The sequence below is a fragment of the Dermacentor variabilis genome, chromosome 5, assembly GCF_050947875.1.
Source record: "Dermacentor variabilis isolate Ectoservices chromosome 5, ASM5094787v1, whole genome shotgun sequence".
Lineage (NCBI taxonomy): Eukaryota > Metazoa > Arthropoda > Arachnida > Ixodida > Ixodidae > Dermacentor > Dermacentor variabilis.
In genome coordinates, this window is record NC_134572.1 from 83099072 (window position 1) to 83121644 (window position 22573).

A 22573-nucleotide genomic window follows, 5' to 3' on the forward strand; every position below is an offset into this window, starting at 1 on the left:
TCCATACTTTTCGTCCACCAATCTTCCAGTCGCCTCTTACTAATGCCTATTGCGGACATGTTTATTTTTCCAATGCTCCCGCTGAACCCAAGGGCTTCAAGGAAGCTAGCAGTGTCTAAATCGCCCGTTAGGTAGACGTCTTCACATTGTGATAAAACATGCTCCATAGTTTCCCTAGCTTTACCGCAGCAAGCACATGCTTCTTGTTCCTTCTTATATCTCGCTTTATAGGTGCGTGTTCTAAGGCATCCCGATCTCGCTTCGGAAAGTAATGAGCTTCCCTTTGAGTTATCATAAATTGTTTCTTTCCTGATTTCGTTTTTTTTTCTCTTAAGTATTACTCATGGCAGGTTTCCTATTCATTGTTTTCCCGCAAGGCATACTACTCGCCACATCTAGCGGCGGAAATATGTACCATACTTAATACGCCCGCGCTTTTCAATTTCCCAGAACTTTTGGGTAGCTCCTCGCATGTTCTTGTCACAAGTAGCCAGCCATTTCTTAATGACCATGTTGAAAAGTAGAGGTGATAGCGGTTCTCTCTGTCTTAATACTGTCGGATGAACCTGCAAGGTGTGGTTTTCCACTGTGCGAACTGTGGTGGAGGTCTCGTAAAAGTCCTGGGCGTAGTCCACGACCCGGTTTCATTCCTCCCAATATAGCTGCTAGCTTCACTCGGCCGCAGGCCTTGGCAACATCGACAGATGCAAATCGGTTAAAGCATGCCCCTCCCGGTTTTTCTTGTGTCTGTGTGTCTATATGTGTGTGTTTCCCTTTGGCACAGCTTTTAACAGCTGTGTTGGCTGTAAAAAACACCACAGTCAGTCGATTGTTACAGCTTCAGCAATTTCATGTTGCCACTGCAGCGTGCACGTAAAGTTAATAAATTTTGCCCAGATATTTTTTGTTCTTGTTCATACAGCCGGATTTGTATAAATATTTAACAGCAGTTGCGCACAACGCGGTGTCATAGTAAAAGAAAAAAAAAAAGGCTACGTTTTCTTGCTTTGTTGCGCGAGAAGGGCTTCACTGATTGAGACGTACTTTGCGCAAGCGTGCACGCGTAGAGGTTCGCTAAAAATTTAAACGACAATAACAATTGAAGAAAAAAGAAATAATAAAAAACAGCTGTTTCCGCCCGGGATCGAACCGGGGACCTTGCGCGTGTGAGGCGCACGTGATAACCACTACACCACGGAAACGAGCACGCTCGAGTGAAAATTAAAATACATTTTAAAGATTTCTGCCACGGTTGCATTCAGCATTTACGTCGTGCCATAAACTCATACTGTCGTTTTTCTAGCTTTCGGGGTATTGGTATTGCGAGTTCGAACTGCGGCTAGAGAATGGTCTGACGGGCTGCCAAGGCGCTTCGGAAACGCCGCTTAACAGAGCCCTCTATGCTGCGTTTTTAGGTTTCAGGTAGTACACAACGCGATGCCCTGAATGCATGGCGCCGCGGCATATGTGGTCGTCTCAGCTGCGCCGTCGTATGCATGGGAGACCTTGTAGCACGCCTTCCGTCGCCAAGGAAGTAAAGCGCTGTGCCGATCGAATGCGTGCACTGTGCACGAGAAGTAGCAGACACCGTTACGGTGCACTGCCGCTTTCATGCGTATGCTGCTCAAGCGCGCAATGCCAAGCTGCAACGGCAGACTGCTGCAATATGTGCCTATTTGCTTAAGCACGTGCACCAACTCAGAACCGTTGCCCAATAACAATGAATTAGTCATCTAATGAAACTATCATGCTGGCGTTAGCACCGCAACTCAGCTTGAGCGGTTCTGGTATGTGCCGACGCCGAGACGGCCGGCTAAATGCATGCTTATGCCGCAAAAGCACATTTACAGACCTGGCAATCAGTAAATACTGTGACTGAGTGTCTGTAGCTATAGCACTGACGCGCAGTAGCTTTTTTTTTTTCGGAAGAATAGCTATGCTGCAGTAAGTTTCGTTTATGGTAATTAATTTCTTTACAGTAACATATTGGCCTCGAGCTCCACCACTGGAAAAGCTAGCGCCACCGTCGGCGTGACGTGCAAGGAGGGATCACGTGGACATAGCGGACGCGTCGGCTGCTTCGGGAGTGCCGAAGCGAGCTGAAAACGAGTTTTAAATTCCCTTGTACGCTAAGGTCCTCATTTAGTGGCGAGATATTCCCGCTTCTAGTGTCTCCTTTACAACGACTGAAAGCACTAGAATAGGTAGTGGCTGCCTTTAGGTGCGCAACATGGTAGGCTACTGCTCGGTGCCGCAGTGCCGGACGTACGCAACGGAGCCCGCTGTCAGCCATTCATACGTAGCAGCAGGACAAGAAGCTGCGTGACGCTTGGCTCGCGAAACATAAAACTGGCAAATAGTAATCGGCTACAACTCGGGTATGCAGCAAGCACAGACGCGAGGAAGATTTCTGCTACGGCGCCGGGTCTGCGATGTTCAGAAAACGCGCGCTGAGACGCTCGCCCGAATCCGCTGCCCGACTAATGTCATGACGGTTTGGTCTATGAACTTGTCGATGCTATAGATACTGGCAAGTTCACTGGAGTGGAAAGGGAGCGGTAAGAAGCACATTAAAAAAAGCATGGCATATGGTCATATGTTCGTGTTATGAATTCTGTGCACTGGATTACAAAAAAGAAGCAGCGGGAAATCGCACGCTGAAAACACCAATAAACATACGGTGCGACGCAACTCGAGAAATAATATTGAAACGTCCAAGAATTTAGAAGAAAAAAAAAGATTGAATCGTCATGACGGCACATCACGTTGAAGTCTCTACAATGAAATTATTTTTGAGCAGCTCTGATAGCGCCCACGCAACAATGGTTGCTTGTATACTGTCAAATGCTCATATTCTGCGGCCTAAAGCTCATGGCACGGTGCGAAAGCGCGCACGCGGCGAAAGCGAAACAGTGCGCGGACAAGCATGCAGACGCGCAGTCGGTCGCTGCGAATCTGTGCGACTGCTGCATTGAGGCTTCATTCTATTACGCTACATTGAGTTATTCAAACACTATAAGAATATATTTCTCATAGTTTGCTCTCAGCGTTTACCCACCTTTCACGTAAGAAAGCCGGTTCGGAAGTCTCCATCGCGGCGACCGCGCGCAGTGGCGTTCACTAGTACGTATTCGGTAAAGAGATCGCGTCTGTAAACGAGTCTGTGATTTCAGTTTGCCCAAGATTATTATTTAGACAGTAAAAAACTTCTCTCGTTTCGAAAGTACTTACAGAAATGTCCGGGAGAGCTCGCGCGTGGTGTTTTCAGTGAGCGCTGACATCAAAACCCATGAGGAGCGCGCCACGTGATCCCTCATACTACGCCAGCGAGGCGCTTCCGATAGATGGCGACTCCGTAACTCCTCGCCCCCAATAATGCGACGACGGCTGTTTAAACACCACTTTTTATGTACAGTTCCCAATCTTATTGCTGCAACTGACTTTGCCACGTCAGTCTATCAATTTTCTTTCGCGTGTTCTCTCAGCAACACTTTCTGAAACAGTTTCAACCACTCTATGTGAACTTCCGCTTAATTAGGCGGGCTGCTTCACCATAAGAAATTGTTTTACGTCCTGTAAATTCCGGTGCATGGCAGTTTTCTAATAAAAAGAAATCATCTGCATGCACATTTAGAGATGACTGCATTTTTCATGGTTAAGCTAAAATGTGGCGCGCTCTCGACGAGATCATCCACAGGCTACTCTCAGCGAACACAGGTGCCTTTTCTGATAGCTAAACACCAAAATAAAGCAACAAATGAAAACTGAATTAGGACGCAAAGCAAGCGAGACCGGCTGCATACAGCCCGGTGACAGCATAATACAGAGAGCTGCAACTTGTATATACCCAGCTGATTTTGTCGCTCACCACCAAGTCGTTGCACAGTGTGTTGAAAATTCCAGCATGTCAGGCAGACGACCCTAAGACAATTCACCATGTCTCAATAACAGTGGTGGTGATGGTTGGGGACAGCGCGCTGCTCGGCGCAGTCTGGCGTATTATTCTAGAATTTGCTACCAACTTGCCAGGTCTGCCCACTTTCAGCACGGTTTGTCGGACAACAAGCGCCTGCACTCCATGACCTGTGCTGCATATTCGGTAGCGCACAATGCCGTGCGTATGCGCCGAACAATTTTAGAGTGCGAGAACTATGCACAAAACTCAAAGCGTAAAACAAGCGAGACCCGTGTTGCTCAACGCGACGGTGTATTTTCCATACAACCCAACCAGCTTGGTTGAACGCCGCCAGGTCGCGCCACTAAGCCTTCAAAACTCCAGTGCGTCAGCCCCATACTACATGCTGGCAAAATGGTGCTGCACCTACGGAACTAGCTGGAAAGCTGGTTCTTCATTCTATGCCGGAGCATGCCAAAACTCTTCTATGTAAGCTGTCTTGCACCAAGTTGAAAGTATTTTTTATGATGAATTTTGCACATCAGACACACGACACAAACAAGTGTTTTCTTCTGGACATGCTACCGAAAGCTAGGCGCTAGCGTTCGAAACAATATCGGCCAAAATAAACTGATGTTTCGAAATATGAAGCGAAAACTTATTGTATTACACGTTTTTTCAAATAAATTGAACACCACCAGTTTAAGGAACGTCCGCGTGGCGCGCGTGTGTAAGCGTCATCACATGCCATCCTTGACCCATTCGACCTGCTTGCGAGAGTATAGAAGAGAATGAGCATTTCTGGATTTACTATATATTCTGCAAGACAAAAGTATTTTTTCATGAACCTAGGCACAGAAAAATACACATTTGCTTATTTTCTTCAATATATGATAATTTCCTGCAACGGCTGGTTTCGGGGAAACTCCTTTTCAGCCGTAAGAGAGATAGATGAACTCCGCTTTCAGAAAAGACCCCTTCTGAAAAAGAGATCGCTTCCTGTCATGAGTCTGCAGGTGAAACTCTCTTTCGGCAGAAATCTTTTTGCTCAAGATACTTTTGAGCGCCCATGCGACAGGTGTATTAGGCTAAACAAAAAAGCTTTTCAACATCGCCACTCGTCAAAATCAGTTCTGCACATCTGTATAGGTTGCACATGCTCCTGGGCACACTATCTCGGACCCAACAACTCCTGCCAGGTGTCGATCTGCAGAGCAAAGCCGGCTGCTCGCGCGCTCTACACAGCAGTGGACTGCACTGCACATGCACTGTGCTTAAGAACCTACACCTTGAAACAAAATTTGGGAGTCCAAATTACTCGTATTAGGAATTACGGATGCCTAAATTGTTCAATGAAAGATTGGTTCCATTAAAACGAAGCCATGAGACAATCAAAATTGCATGTTCCGCGTGATAATATTGTGACGTAGGAAGACGCCAACGAAAAGCTATATACAAGTATATTTACAAGGCAATACACCGCATTTGGCCAAAAGGGAACAGCCCGCGCTAGTCTCTAATCGTCGTCTTCACCCTGCTCGCCTCTTTGTCATAGCAAATACTGTTCCGTAGCACTACCCCCGGCGGCAAAAGCGCCGTCCCGGAGCGACTAAACACCGGACTCTGAAGCAGTGCAGTAGGCCTTGAGCCTACCGACGTGCACATCATCACTAGATGCCAGAGTAGAGGACGAGGTTGAACGCACAGAAGCAATTTCGTATGTCACATGACGTCACAGTACGTTTGCCCATGAGCGTTCCCTTGCGCGTCACCAATTTCTATTTAATGGAGCTAGAAGAGGCTCTAGGGGCAGTGTATATGGTATTCTGAAAGCCAAATGACCAGTGTATCTAAATTTATGTTCCTGCAGTTTTTGGCTCAAGTTCTTTCACTGTACATTGCAATGGTTATTCTATATTTAACAGTGAAATCAAATGGCTTTAGTTGGTACACGAGCATTCATTATACCTTCACTATATATTGCCGCACAACTATTTCTAAGGTAGTACAAGCATTCATATGATATCACACTTTTAACGCACGAGCATGGTGAATGGAGGATGAAGCTTTTTCGTTACCTTTTTTTCCAGCTGCAACTCCATCGGTAAACCTGACACAATGAAATCTGCCTCTTACAAGTAATCTGTGTTTGGCTGGCTTCACAATAACTGAGAACTCAAACATGCTTTGTTTAGGCTCAAGGGCAACGGTTCGAACAGAACAGGACCAAACTGGGATGAGTCACAATAACTGAGAACTCAAACATGCTTTGTTTAGGCTCAAGGGCAACGGTTCGAACAGAACAGGACCAAACTGGGATGAGTATAGACCAGGGCCGGGCACGGGCCAGCTTGAAATTACTAGGCTAGGCTCAGGCAGACTAGTGCATGGCACCCATGGTACTTTCAGGAGTGGACCAGGCCTGGGCCCCAAAAAAACAACCATGCAGTGCTCTAGGTTGCCCCTAACTTTCAGCAGACATTACACAAAGCAGGATTGTTGTTGGTCCATGATACGGTTACCACTATTTTTTTATGCCCTAGAGAAAACAAAATTACAACGTTCAAAATAATATGAAGCTTTTTGCCACTAAGGAGCTGATACAATTAAGAGTCTGACTTAAAAACATTCTTTATTCCAATACATAAATCTCATTAAAACATTTCATCTCTAAAACAACACATTCAGGAATGAATAAAAACTTTCTCTTAGGTGGCCACCTCATCAATTTTTTTAAACAGCCTTGGCACACGAACACAAGAGCAACTAAACTCATCAAACCAGTGATGATACAACAAGGTACTGTTTTGCAGTCGGTCAATCACACACGCACATGAACACAAATAAAACACAGAAAAAGGTATCTGCTACACACAAAGAAATAGGAGGGTGGGAATGAATTGCACAGGGCTACTTGAACAATGGTCATCTTCCTGGACAGCACTGCTACATCCATAATCAGTTCATTCACCTTTCTAAACAGCACTACTATGTCCACGTTCAGTTCATTCAGATCAGCAGGTTGCATGCTGTAAATGCTGCTTCAGGTGGTCAGTTCCACGTAGTTTCATGCGAATTGATTGAACATATGTATGTCACCAAAGGGTGCCTGCATAGCACTTCATTTGCAGCATTCAAACATGCAGTTTTATGAAGAGCTCCAAAGCTACAGCATCTGGGCACAGTTAACGGCCAATGGCAAAAACAATTTGGACCGCATAAAAATCCCAGTTTAGAGAAATGTAGATGCAGAAAAGCATCCATTCAAAATTTCACTCTTGAAATACCAGTGCAAGTCGCGAAAAGCTTGCAAAACCAGCCATTTTTAATAATGAAACTGGAAGAAAGAATAAGAACACAAAAAGCTATTACAGCTTGCTGGAAGTGATGAATGACCTTATGCACTGTGCATCAGCACGACCTAAGAGATTGCAACTGCACACCTGTGCAACCTCCAAGGCCACGCTGCTGCAGGGTGCTGCGACGAGCACTCTCGCTGTGGAGATGTTCTGACTAGCATGTGCTCTGATCGGTCACTGTGGTTCTCGAGGCGTCGTGACATGTGCCAATGTCCGGCGCATGTGGCGTGCTGAAATATCTCCTAAGAGGTGTACTGGAATTTGCAGCGTAAAGATACCACCAGGTGCATGCATCATCTGCTTAGGTGCTGTAGGCTGCTAACAAGGAAGCAGGCAAAAAAAAAAAAGAAAATCTATAACATTCCCAGCTCTGCAGCTTTGTAAGCATTGGTTTAGTGCTCATTTATAACAAACTTAGCCAAAACAAAATTATGTTGCAGTTGGCCTTTAAACCTTCACAACATGTATGCTCCAGTCCACACATATTCACCACTTTAAAGCCACAGTAATGCAGAGATACCACATAAAAGAGAAGGAAGCTATTACAGTGTGTGAACGACAAAAAGGTAAACACATTAGCAGTGAGGCCAAGTGGTTTCAACAGGGCGAATTCTTGATAACACTTGCTGCCCATTAAAGACACGTCTCGTGTACAAAAACTGATACTCAAAGCCCAGTAAGAGCAAGCAGTGAAATCGGCTCAGCTCTACAAAGTGTGCTTGCAGTCAAATATATGCAGAGGCCTCTGTAGTGCATTCAATATGGAATTGTCATTGCAAACGCATCTAAAACAACATGAGCAGTATTCTGGCAAGTAACTAGATCAATTACATTAAAATGGACCTTACATGTAGTACATGTGAGAGCATAGTATAGACTTCACATTCAACTCGTGGAACTTCACCACAGAACCCAGGTAAGCCACAAAAGCATAAAGAGAACTGTCCTTTTGCAGCCTTGCTGATAAGAGAGTGAAAAAAAGGGAAAGAAAAGTAAGAGATAAAAACAGTATTTGATCACATGAAGAAAATGTGCAGGACGGCTGCAGACAATCACTGTGCACCAGAATCGCACTATGTCCACTACCAAAATCATACTATTACAAATGATATGAGCGCAGTTGCCCAATAATTTTGCGGGCTTAAAACCATTTGATATGTGCGGTTGGTTCCATGTGCAGAATTCCGCATTGCCAGATCAAGGAAAGCATGCCATCCATGTTGCTATTCATGCACACTTTTTCTTCGTCCTATATACACAAATTCACCAGGAATGCCTTAGTTCTGCTGTTAATGCTGACACTTCAGATCGGCATGAGAATGAGAAGACGTGGTTAAAGCAAATGAACACAAAATGAGTGTGGCTAGCAACTTAACAGGTACATTTTCTTAGAAAGTGCTAGGCGCCAACTAAGTGGAGCATTCTTCCTTCATTTGAACATGCCAAACTTGCATTTCATCACATAGCAATGCATTAGCCAACCTAAACTGGCAACTGCAACAAGATGGGAGCACACAAACATTTTCTGTGTATCAAGTGACGGCGATACGGGAAGACCAACTACAAAAATGATTAACAATCAGCTGTGTGGAAATGCCGAAAGATGTGATGCCAGGTTGAATGAAGTGCTCCATAAAGTTGGCCTTGGCACGTATAAAAAAAAGAAAGATATGAATAAAATAGGCTTGCTTCATGTTTTAGAACTGTAAAATAAACACATGCTAGGAATGGATAGTAGGTGCAAGTCCTCAACAGCACTACGCAAATGAGAGAGTCTACAGTAAAGCAGCTGTTTGCCACCCTTTCGTGGCTGCCTAAGCAGTTTACTTTCGTGGCATGTGAAAAGGTATTTTGACACCTTTACTGCCCTTCTGCTATCAGAACCTCTAGTAGATGTGAAATGCACATGGAAATCATACTGGCTACTGGTGTGCCACGAAGCCAGGCATCTTGCATAGGCAGCCGCAGTACTGTAGGTAGTAAAACATGTTTAACATGGTAGCATGTTAAAACATGCCCCTTTTAGAAGATGTTGGAGAATTACACCCATGCCTTACGCTCAGGAACTTCACTAGGGCATTCAGTCAGCAGATACATTCACATCGGGATGTTTTCCACAAAGCAACACACACGCAAATGCAGTGAACCCTTTTCACGGTCGCTTTCTTACAGCACAGATGACATATGGACAGGAAAACCAAAATAGACAACAGGCATTCCGCTTCTTTTCCTTGTATGTGTATCATGTTCAGTGTAGAAACAACAAGCCTACTTTGACATCTTAAAACACCTTTTGTGCCGAACTTTGTAGTGTTAAATTTCTTGATAAGCTGTACAGTTCGTGGAAAATTTTACCGTTCCTCAGATGCTACTGCAGTTCTGTTCAGCAGAATTTCATAGGATGATGAACATATGTCATTTGAGGTTTCTTAAAGGGGCCTGAAATTCTTTTCTAACTTATCAAAGAGTGGCCTCGCTATTAAAGTACGCAGTCCCACGAATCTCATGGCACAAACATTTTTTTCAAATCCTTCAACTATAAGTGGAGTTATCGCACAGATACCTGGCTTTCTCTTTCGTTTCACCTTTGCCAGTGTGCTGGAAGCTACACAACGGAGAAGCCAAAAGGGCAAAGCGCCGGCTAAAAGTTTAATGTTGTGGAGGTGTATGGACTCGTTACGGCACACCGTGGTGGCCACCAACTATGCTACGCAGCACACTGCTGCCATCTCGGAGGCCACAAGCAGCAGACACCGTTATGCACAGTGCAAAGATGAAGTGATTTTTCTGTCTTTTTGAGATTGCAGGCATATATGTTTTTCATTTATTTAACTCAAAATTAGCGACTATGTACAACTGAGAACGTTCTCGCGACCACGAAATCAGCCAATAGCGTTGGCCAGCCAACTGCTTTCAATCAGCTTTCGATGACAACATTGCGGATGCAAGAGCAAGCGTCTGTTCACTGCTTTTCACACGAGGCTGTGATTTTTCTGCTGCATGCAGTGCAATAATGTTTCGCTCACATGTTGATAGCAGCCTCGTTAATAGATTAGCAATGTTCTTTTACTATGTTTGAAAAGTGTTTCAGGGCCCCTTTAAAGTTCACCTAAAAGAGGGTTCACTGCAAGATATTACTTTCAATACTTTTCTTTCCACTCCTGAGCACCTAAAACTGCACTTGGTTGAGGGAAAGGGCCAATTTCTTCAAACACGTTCATACATGCACACATGCTGGCACATACGTCCGTGAAACCAAAATCTGCAGGCAGTGCTGTCCACTCTGCTGCAAACAGCTGATGGTATTGGTAAACTAACAACAATTAACAAGCAGTAGCACAGCTCAGCTAGCGCTCAGTGACTGTTAAACAGAAAGGAGCATCAGCTGACTAATACTTACAATTTCCCACTGACACCCAGCCACCTATGGTCCTTCATCGACAATTTTCTCTCCGAGTGATAACTGCTGGCCTTGGGCACCTCAGCTCTTAGTACCTTTAACTTCAAGACTCCCCACTTGTGTGCTGTAAACTGCACACAACCGATACTGTGTATGCCCCTGCAGAACACAAGCACAGGCATTTGACTTTCTTGAAGATGTGTTGAACTAGTAGTAGTGCTAGCAATTGCGCAGTTTGCGCAGTGAACTACTAACTGACTTTACCTGTGCATTTCAACATTCACAGGTGGATCCCCTGCTTGGTCTTGGGCACCACATTAGTTGGTTTTAGCCTCAGCCATTCTCATCCTTTACAAAACTATGCAGATTTTGAGGTGTGCTTTTGTCCCACAACAATAATAACCATAGGGCACTATCTGTTTTGACAGCCTCCAGCACATGCCATTTCTGTGCTCCATAGTGTTTGCATGAATATTTACTGATCATAAAGTACTGTGCATTTGAATGGATGCACAAAGGTATGGCGATGGTTACTATTGCATGACGAGAGTACACCGCAAGGCATGTAAAATTCTTCAGTGGCATGCTTGCTGTGAATTGCATGCAACTACCACATATTAGTGCAGACCACAGGCACGGGAACCCGAATGTCCCGAAGACACAGTTACACATGCAACAGTGACAGTCGCAGCCTGAGCAGGCAGGTAGCTTGTGTGGTGAGCTACAACCGTATCCCTGCTTTGATTTTCCTTGCCATATCCTTCGCCTTGTACTGCTTTCCGTCCACACACCAATGCATGCCATCCAGCTTGGCTGGCTTGCTTTTCTGTTCTTGCTTTTGGCCTATGCTTGGTACTGGTTGGCAAAGCACTATCGATTGGGCATAGTGTATGGCTTCCACCGGAGGCACTCGGGGTCCAAGGTGCGGTCGTGCCGAACCTTTTTGACTTTGGAGGAACTCTCGGGTGTCTCCTGCTTTTAAGAAAGTGCAAAGAAGAAGAAAGAAAGAAAAGGAGCTTCACATGTTTCATGTCTAACCAGCAATACGAAGATTTCAGTTAACTTGGGCATATTTCTATCAAAGAAGCCCCAAAGCGGATTTTGTTAAAACGGAAACTAAAGGCAAATATTATGTCAACGTAGACAGTTAAAATATCATTTTGGAAACCCCACAGCACATGTCTCTTGCTAAGAAAACACTTACTTTAAAAGAACATTGTGCCTGAAGGGTTGACATTCCTCTAGAGCAATTTAAATCGCCCGCCACGAGCGAGGAGGTGTGACGCTGCATACATCATCAACACCCTTTACTGCCATCGGTCAGTAAAACAGTGCCAGACATCTGGTGCTATGTTTTTTTTTTTTATGTAAAATGCAACAACATGGCCAGAAACAGACTGAAGACACAGTCAACAGCACCCCAAAACATCATTGATGTGGCATTTTCTATCACTTGCAGCAATTTCATTTGCTGCCCGGAAGTCTGCACAGTGGCCTGCCTGTTACAGTGTTATTTCGTAACATGACAGCAACCAGTACAACTGCTTCAATCCTAATTTGCTTTTGCTACTGCTCTCCTCCATGACAGCAGGAAATTAATGGTAAAATGAGTCTTCACTTTGTTTCATCTCACACTGTTTTCAATGTATCCTAGATTACGCGTGCACAATCTCAGCTGCCATGTAGTCACAAAGGCGCCACAGCATTTACCGCTGGCAGCATGGAATGCACTCTTACTGGTGATGACGGCATCTTCAAGGGGAGCCCCTTACCAGGCCACATGCAAATTTTGGTTATACACTGGAAGTTGTTATATGCCCGCTAAGGAGTGTTCTACTGCAAGTATTTTTCGAATTAGTTGATTAACAGCAGGGATAGAAAGATTTGAAGTGCCGTGAACCCATGATTTCAGGAGGCAAGGATCACCACCAACGTAGACACTCTCTCCACTTGCCTGTCTAGCCTTCGCAAGCGAAATTCCTTCCCTGAGTTCTCCCATACCAGAGGCAGAAGATCACATGACAAATACGAAACGGGCCCCATTTTCTCTCTCTCTCTCTCTCTCTCTCTCTCTGTAGTTTTTGCTGAGTGGTGCAGTACTGTGACGGTCTTGTGCGTGAGCTGTTGCATTTGTCTCATTTCGTGCAGCAGGCGATTTTGTGCGCCTGCATAAGAACACCTCATTAGCAGCATAAATCAGTGCCACAATACCGAGCACTGAGGCAGGCAGGCGTGAGAGGATGAAAGAGCATGATTGCGGCCCTGGAACATGGTAGAAAATGACGTAGTTTTGTTGTCTGCACGTGTCACTATGCGTGACATTACAGCACAGACATGTATGTAGGTGTACTTGCTCAACTGACGTTGACTCTCCTGCTGGGAGTACGTCATCCGCGAGGAGGAGGACAAACAGCAGTTTACAATTTAAGCTCTTTCCACTGCGCGTAGGGACGTAATACTTAGCAGACACAATCATTAGTGCCCATTGTAAGCACTGCGTTTGTCAGCTCAAAATGGCTAGACCTGGCGAGGGGCACCTTAAAAATAAAGATTGCACCCTTTTGGTTAAGACGTTGGCCTCGTGGCAGGTTTTAGATTTTTGTATGGGCCTGCAAATGTGTTGATCAGACAACAATGAAAGGTTGTAGCAACTTCCTTTTTCTTTAGATGTTGCGCCCATGTATATAGTTATCCCACAGTTAGATGCTACAGGGTCCATCTGTTGCTTAACTTGGCGCTGTCACTTGATTATCACATGCTTGTGGTTGCCTCTAAGCATGAGCTTCTTGAGCTAGCAACGCAAGTGCAGCACTACGTTATATACAGCAACTACCACAACATGAAGGCACGGGGTTCAGCGAAAACTAAACCTTTTGACCACCCGATACGTCATTGTCAAGGGTAACGTCAATCAGTCCTTTTTTTAACAACTGAATAGAACTAGATAAGCAGCATTTTCTACCATCTTTTAATGCAGTGCAATGATCGTTTTAATATCAGCAGTTGAGTACTGGTGACACAATTATAATGAGGAGTTATGGTACCATCAGGCTAGTACTCGAATATTGCAGCAGAATATCAAATCCTGTCCTATATTTACGTCAATTTCTTGCTTAGTAAAGCTCTGTTCACGATAATATTGATGCCTTAGGCATTTTTGTGGGTTAAACTATCACTTTAGCTTGACTTAATATTTGCCTTTAGTGTCCCTTTAACATTACTGTTGCTTTATCGTCAATCCTTCTCACTCACTTTGTCACTGCGAGAGCACCTCAAGGCTTGAGGCGAGTCGATATCAAACAATGTTTATTCAGTAATGAACAGCAATTACAGCTGATGTGCAAGTTCAAGTCTTGTTTGCTGGTGTTTCATGAGGACTAGCAAGGACTAGAGCTGCATTATATTTAATATATTCAAAAATGAATAATGTTTTAAAGAACAAGCACACATCTTTTCTTTTTGGCATTTAAGAAAAATGAGAAAGGTACAGTAAAAGGGCGTAGTGAGCCCTAACAAGTCATTAAAAAGGCTGTAACCAGTATATATTGGCTTGACTTTTCAATTTTGCGGAGCTTAAGGCCACATATTCAACTAGCATTAAAGGCCAACTGCAACGAAATTTACCTTGGGTTCAATTGACTATGAATGCCTAGTGTACACTCTCAAAGTATTCTTGGCAAAGCTGATGGGCTGGTAATTGCCTAATTTTGTTATTAGCACCCATTAAATAGCACCTACGCAGAAGATGTGTTCATCTGGCGGCAAAGCGGTAGCGATGTGAATATGGCGAATATTGAAGAACTGTATGCAACTGTTGATCTCTCAGCTGCGCCTTGTTGCGCCTAGGCAGCCAGGCACATTGCTTGCTCATCATTTGCGAGCTGACAGGAGTCTTTCTCAGCGTGCGTTCTCCCTGTTGCGCTCGTGATTTTGAGTTGTGAGAATGCCGACGCATTGTGTGGCTGTCAGGTGCTCGAATATATACATGAACACAAGCAATGGCTGTGCAGTACACAATGCTGAGTAGAGGATGGCTGAATGCATCTTTCCTGCCCCAGTGTTCAGGGCGAAAGCGTGCACCGGGGCGCAGCGGGCAAGTTTGATGTGGACCAACCAACACGTACAAAGCATGTAAACTGCAGTTGATGAAGCTGCACAAGCTACATTTCAACAGCACAGTCATTTATCCATCAAAATTTGCTTGGCAAACGCTTTCTCCGGGCAACTATAAGTAATATATGCCACAATGGCGGATAAATACCAAGGGTAAGATTCAAAAGTAAATTGTATTCAAGAGTCATATTCCCGAGTGATCATTTCCGGTAGTGCATATCTTCAAGATATTCCGTGCATCCCTACATTGGACGTTGAAGTAGACGGAACAAAATCCTTTCTGACACAGCACCAGGAACAAACAGGAATCACATGCTATATCTGTCACGAAGGAGAATGCGACATAGCGGCCATGGTGTAGATGCTGCGGGAAGCAATGCCGCCACAGCGTAATGGGCGAAGCTTTATCACGGTCACAGTCTGGCTTGTCTGGCTGTGAGCTTACATACACTTAGCACAGAGCCTTCTAGCCTGGCCGTGCCAAGCCTCAGCCACTTATCATCCTCTACTATAGATGTCGATAGTGGGCTGATTGGTCAAGGAGTCTAGCATTCCAGTGTGCCAGACAGCGGCCGGTGAAGTCGGATACGTCATGGCAAAGGCGCTAAGATTGCTAAAATTTTACCCTGTGCTTTAAATGCATACCTGCCAACCTGGCGAGAACAAAAATTGGGAGACTCTATTCGCGCCAACGGGGGGGGGCAGTTGCATCACTGTTTCAACTTCCGGTGGCCTTAGCAACTCGGTGAAAGATGTTTTCCATCAGTGTTTTTTATTTTTCCAACCCTAGACCACTGCATGTTCCATCTTTCTTCATTAAGAATGTCCTCTGGAAGACTGTATGCCTGTAGTGTGGCAAACTCAGCTTCGAGAGCACCTAAAGCGTCTTCAGTAGATCTATTGGCATCTTGGGGCAGCAGCTGAGGGAAACTCTGAATAAAGAAATGAAGATTCAAAAGCGATGCCTGTGAAATTTCAGGTTGGCCACCTCCGCATTCTCCATAGTTGCGTTTCAGAGTTGCATCTACATCCATAGCGCTTTGCCTCGTCTCATTTCGGAAATATTTTCCGTAGAAGAGGCCCAACGTAGTCGCTGACACTAAGGGGTAGGTTGCATTCGACGAGGAATCCCGTGAACAGGCACTCTACACGTATGACACTGTCGTCGCACTTGTTCCGGAGAAAGTTCACTATGTTGCCTTGCTGCTCAGCGGTACGAACATAGCTTTGATGCTTCACTGTGGAAACGTGCAGTTTCAAGTCGCCGTTGACACCGTGAGACACGCTGACGTCGCATCCAAACATTTTACAAAATGGAAAATGTTCTCCTTTTCTTGATGTCAAAAAGCACAGAAATTTAGAAGTTCGCAATAACTTCTGCAAATACCTTTTCTTCGACTTTGGTAGCGCCATGGCATCAAGCACATGAGAATTCTAACTTTACACGGTGCACCGCAGATACGGCCTAGCCGACACTAATCATACACAAAAGCAGCAGCAACAAGATACACTATGGAGGAAGGCATGCATGAAATGCAAGAACTACATTGGCTCTGGCTTTAGTTGGCTTACTAGGAGCTGTAGTCGGTTGCTTAGTCAATGATACCGATGGTGCTAGTGCTGCCGTTGTTGGTGATGCTGACGATTACGATGCGGCTGTAGATTCCGCGGTGCCGGTTTCGCAAAAAACTATTATTGCACGAACAGAGACCACTTTTAGGGAGATATAAGATAGTGATCATACAATCGGAAAGTTCAATAAAAAATCGGGAGTCTCCCGGGCGAATCGGGAGGGATTGGCAGGTATGACCCGCAGCAGTGTGGCAATCAGTTGTTGCTGCAGCACTGGCGGACAAGTGCACAGTGAGCGAGCGCTTCTTTGTTTGTCGAAGGCATAAATGCAACACGCTTGCTTCAGTGAACCCGAACAGCATGCTGCTGGTCAGCCAAGCTAGCACGCGATGCACCCTGTTCCAGCTGCTCTGGCATGCGATAGGTCATATTCTATTCTAGCGCCAGACATGCTAGACTGTAGAACAGCCAATTTTCGCCGATGTGGCATAACTGCGCCATGCACTTGCATTAACCGGACTATACCGCACCTTTAGCTTGGCCACCCCAATGTGCTTTTCTACGAGCGGAGGCAGAATGCATCGAGGCCCTGCTGTTGAATGACTGACAACCAGGTAGAGAAAACCGGCAGGACTCGGAGAATACTTCACATTAAAAAAACATCGCGGGCACGCAAAAGCACTGACACAGCCCACGAAGCACATAACAAAGTATACTAACTCTGTGGCTAGCAGACGTACGGAACCTGTTTGCTGATACACCGGAACGGAATAAAAGCAAGGAAAGCAGACAGCATGGGCACTGATTCTCAATATTGTTCACACTACGTGACTTCCACCGAGAGATAATGGAGGCGTTTTTTTTTTTCAGTTTCGGTATGAAAAACATCATTTTTGCGAGCTCTTTGTGATGGATTGACCTGTACTTCAAGCATAAGATTTCGCACCGAGGTTACTGCATGTCTAAATTATCTGAAACTGGCCTTTTTATGCGGTAGAAAATTTCATTGCAGTTGGCCTTTAACTAAGCTTGAAATAACATTAAAGAATTTTTTAACAAACATCATAATATTTAAGTTTACTCATGGTATTGAAATTGCACTTCGATTTTAGAGGGTTCTGAAGACTTTCAGAGATTATCACAGACCATGCAATATAGTAAATAAAAGGAGGAATAAACACAAAGGTGATGGGCACTCACAGTGTTAACGTAATTTCTAAGCACGAGGTGTTTTCCTTTCCAGTACTTTAGCATTCCCAAGGACTGCAACGTGCTGACAATGTCGTACGCGCTTACAGCTGTTTCCTGGCTCAAGTCTGGAACAAATGGAATGACGAAGAGAAGTTAGCATGGATCAGTGAAGCAGGCGGCATTGCCCTGCTCCGAATGATTAATGAAATAAGATGACACAGATCTGAAAGCTACAAAGCACATGATAACCTCAGTACAAAAACCCCAACATCTGAAAAGGAATCCTTCCATACATATCACAGCATATTGTATATGCAAGTAAATAAGATGAACATGAATATAATGTGGAGGAGGGGGAGTTTCAGTTTCTCAGAAAAAAAAAAAGATTTATATCACTATTATAACGCGAAGTGATGTTGCAAAGAAACGGGAAATGACGCACAAAAAGGATGTCCGCAGGGCACTTTATTCATTGTTACTGCGAACTGCCATTGCAAAATACACAGTGAAAGGATGAGTGCACGCACAGTTTATTCACTGTCACTGCTGATGTCTTTGTCACTGCCAGTGAGAATGACATCGTCCTCCCTGGCAACTAGGTTATTGGATAGGCCGCACTTCAGAAGTGCACGTGGCACAACCGGACACAGCAAAGTCATCTACGATTGCATGTGTTTGAACTCGGCTCTGCATGCGGTAGTGATCGCAGTGGTGTCTAGTGGTTTGGCTCACGGCAGGTACAAGCACCAGAAATTTAAAAACAATAATAACGACACACACACACACACATTATGTTTTAGTCACAAACCCGAATATAACGTGAGGTGTGCTCAGAGGCCAGAAACTTAAATAATAAACAAATAAATAAAAAACACATTATGTTTGTGCACATACAGTATGTGAGCTCTAAATCATCATTAGTGACATGCATAAGCATGTCTTATAGAATTCCTAGCTCAATAACTACGACCATATAGAGTGAATGAACATTTACAGTAGACCTGATACAGTAGATTGTTAATTTGGCCCTGACGAGACTGACAAAACTGGTTTAATTGTCCAGCAAGAAAAATTAAGCAAGAGACAGAAGAAATGCCAGAACACACCACTCCTTTGGCTAGTATCTGTCCAATTCTAACATTTGCCTGAACTGAACGTGCACACATTTTATAGATTCCTGGTAGAAAACTAACATAGAAATGACATAAGAGCTTTTCTAAAGAAAGTACAAATCAATCGTACACCCATATTTTAGAAAAAAAAAAAAGTAGCATGTGTTCTATTCTAGCTATCAGCAAAGATGAAACCAGCGAAATTCACCTCCACTAAATGAAAATTTACGCTTAAGAGGAAGCTTTAGCTCAAGTGCTCCTATCTAAATACATGTAAAAGGAGAATTCGTTTTTCTCAGCAACCACTGCACCAAATTTGATGAGGTTTGTTGCATTTAAAAGACACACTTAAAATCTAGTGACTGTTGGTTTCGAATTTTTGAGTTAGATTGTCAATTTTTTGTTAAAAATTGGCAAAAATCGAAAATTTTCAAAAAACGAAACTATCAAGTTTACAACTCTGTAACTTAACCACAAAAAATGATAATACAATTCTGTGAATTGCATCTAATAGTACATCTAAAGCGGACAAAATTGATATGTTACACATGAATATAAAAAAATTTAATAATAGAGAAATACAACTTTTGCAAAACCGTTGTAACCAACGTAATAAATTCACGTAAGATGTAAAATGACATATTGAATTTGTCCGCTTTGAATGATCTAATGGATGCCGTTTACAGAACCGCGATATCGGTTCTTGATGCAGAGCTATGAATTTATAAACTTCGTGCTTCTATTTTTTTCAAACGGTCAAATATTTGAAAATCGTTTTAAGAAAATGCAAGCCCTAAATCGAAATTCCGCTTCCAACAGTCACTAGAATTTAACTTTCTCTTTCAAATGCGACAAATTTCATCAAAATCGGTCCAGGGGTTATCTCATAAAAACGTTTTTGCGTTTTACATGTATTTGAATAGGCCGCGTCGGAGTTGGGCCCGAGCTAAAGCTTCCTCTTAATATCCGTCGTCTTCATTTTGAGACGGCACTTTGTAGCTATCTATGGACGACAACCTGTTTTCAGTATGATCCACTGTGCGTTTGATATTCTGCATTTACCAAACGACCTCAACAATTGCAAATGGAGCAAACTTTGTTTTGGCTTTGTATTCTATTGCACTACAGACAGGCAATTTTCAAACAGTTCCTTGAAAAAAAAAAATGTGCATTAGAATTGAGTAAGTACTTTTGTAAGCATGGAGAGCTACTGTTTCTTCTTCGAAATGTTCCTAGAGAATACCGAAAATAGGCATTTTCTGTGAGGGATTTTCTTTACTATTCCTTAATCCTTTGAGGGTCAATCCTTTTCCCCAAATAACACACCCTCAGGGTCAAGCTTTTCTATTGCAGATTTAAAATCTTCAGAGTGACCTATTTCGAAAAAAAGAAAAAAATACAATTTTATAGAGTGGCTATAAAATGACAAAAAATATTTTCCATAGGCAAACATGCATTGTTTATTCTTGAATACAGATGGGCTTGCATAAATAGTTATAACAAGAATAAGAAAGTACATAGACTAGTTATATTTTGATTCAGTGTTGGGCGAATGTGCATCAAAGGAATCATCACTCTACTCACTTGCAGAAGAGCAACCGGCAAGCACATCTATAGTGTAATCAAACTGTGTAAGTGAGGTCACGCAAGAAAACACTATGGTTGTGCGCCCATGAGAAAAACCAAACGAGTCAGAAATTTGCAGTAATCCTTTGTCCCATCGCCAACGAGGGGGCAATCACTTTTTGTGAGTTTCAAGAAAGAAACGCAGGCATGGCAGCATCGTTCATGTACAGCGGCATCGTTTTTATATGCCAGTGTCCACCTGTGAACAGGTGTAATCACACTCCATGTGAGCAATAAATGAGCGAACATCTAATGCTGACCCTTTGAGAGATTAGAAACCAGGCAGAGAGCAGTTTCTATGAGTGCAATGAATGGAAACAGCTCACAAGACGAAAGCAAAACTGCACCACACCCGTATTGATGTGTGAGAAGTTGCTAAACGCTGGCGTAAAGGTGCCGTGGAACGAAAACCAAGAGACAATGGAATATAAAAAAAAAAATTCCTTGTATCCTCACAGGCTGGCAGCACTTGCTGTGCAACATTGAAAAATTGGCATGGCATCCAAATGTACCAATGATGTCGTCAATATGCAGCATTGAACATTTGGGACTTGTTTGTGGCACCCTATATACTAGGCTTGTGCAAATAGTAATATTTTAGTTCAAAGCGAATTCGAAGCGAATAGTCCTTGGGGTTGAATACTTTCTGAATACTTTCTGAATCATTGATACTTCCTGGAAGGGCCTCCATTCTGGGGTGGTGCCGCCGCGAATGGAATAGCGGCACTTGCTTCGACTATCGACACCACCCCCCTCCCCAGAGTGTTGTGCGCACTGTAAAACCCCACAATATGTTGAAAAACCCTTCTGAAAAGCAAACAAATGTGCGGGATAGAGAAAACTATGGGTAAGGCCCTCGAGCAGACATAAAATTGTGACTACGTTGTAGCTCCCCTGATATCTCGTTGATCTAGCTTTTTTGGCGGTGCCATGTTTTGGTTTCGATTGTAAATCGACCCCCCCCCCCCCCACTTCAGATTTCTCAATAAAAAAAAATAGGTCGACCTACAATCGTGTAAGTACAGTATGCCTCGTACTGGACAACTGCTTGGCCCACCACACTGCCGCTGTGCTCAAGAACATCGCGCTATGCTTCTTGCCATCAAACTGCACTGCAGTTGTGCAAACCCTCGACCAAGGAGTTATCACGAACTTTAAGTCGGGCTACCGCAAGTGTGTGATCAACCGGATTCTGCTCAATATGAGCATGAAGCACAAGTCCACGATCGACTTGTACATTGTGATCGAGATGCTACAGGCTGCTTGGATGGCTGTACCGGCAAGCACGATCACCAATTGCTTCCAGCATGCCTCATTTGGCGTCAGCAGTGGCGGTTACAGTGAAGATCTCAGTGCTGCCGCCAATGGAGGGTGCCGCGGGCAACCAAGCCCTAGCGTCGTGGGACGTTCTCCTTGACGCCAGCGTTGTGCCCGACTGTGACACCTTCTGCATGTACGTCGGTGCCAATTCTGACTTGGTGACGACGTAAGAGCTAACGGAGGCAGAAATTGTGCACACGTTAATGGGGGTGCCTAATGACGACAGTGATGAATGTATCTATGACAGCCTGGAGCCTACTATTGGTGAACCTGATGTATCAACACCTGCACAAGCACTGCATGTGGCAGACCTGCCGTGTCGCTTCTTTGGCGCTCACGATGGCGGCGAGGACGGACTCGAAATAGCACATGCAGCTGAAAAAGCCATCATTCGCCTGAAGAAGACGGGGAAAAAATCTATCAAGGACTTTTTTTCTGCGACGTGATCCACCAGCTTGTGTGCTGTTGACCGGTCAGTGATGAGCCGTTTGGCGTGAATAAAGTAGCAATTCCTTGCTGTCTTTTTTATTTGTTTTTTTTTTCCGTGCGATGGCCGTTTTCTTTTTTGCGTGACGGACTGCTGCGAGATTTGGTTCAGGTGAGTACATCCTCTCTTGTTTGCTAATTTTGGATATAATTGTGGATAGTGGCTATAATGAACTAATGGTTATAATGAAGAAATTACGACACCACCTTCAACTTTGTTATAACGAGGTTTTACTGTAGATGGCAGCCCTTTGTCAGTGCTCTAGGACAGTGCTTTTGGAATTATGTGCTTTTCATGCCTTTTGGCAGATTTGGATTGATGGTGTCTGTCACTGATAGCTTGCATGTGAGTCGTGCGTGCAAAATAAAGGTGCTGCTTGAATCTGACAGTGAAAGTGAGAGTGAAAGCGATACACTAGAGTTTTGTTCTTTAAGCAATGAGGATGATAATCTTCTGATCGCTTCTTCTACTGAAAGTGATGATTTGGAAAGCGAACAC

General features: G+C 44.0%; 1 protein-coding gene and 1 non-coding gene across 5 annotated transcripts in view; both read right to left on the bottom strand.

Annotated features, from left to right (window-relative positions):
- Nucleotides 1-1129: 1129 nt before the first annotated feature.
- Nucleotides 1130-1202, bottom strand: TRNAV-CAC (transfer RNA valine (anticodon CAC)). Its single transcript has one exon. It is a non-coding gene; the product is annotated as a tRNA-Val (tRNA).
- A 5306-nt stretch (nucleotides 1203-6508) lies between these two features.
- Nucleotides 6509-22573, bottom strand: part of LOC142582895 (histone acetyltransferase KAT7-like) — a 111204-nt gene continuing 95139 nt past the window's right edge. For all 4 annotated transcript variants that reach the window (XM_075693000.1, XM_075693001.1, XM_075693002.1 and 1 more), the window contains 2 exons: nucleotides 17540-17655; nucleotides 6509-11626 (listed from right to left, as the gene is read on the bottom strand). In XM_075693000.1, coding sequence (XP_075549115.1) covers nucleotides 11525-11626; nucleotides 17540-17655 — 218 coding nt within the window. In that variant the 3' untranslated portion in view covers nucleotides 6509-11524. The remainder of the gene's footprint in view (nucleotides 11627-17539; nucleotides 17656-22573) is intronic.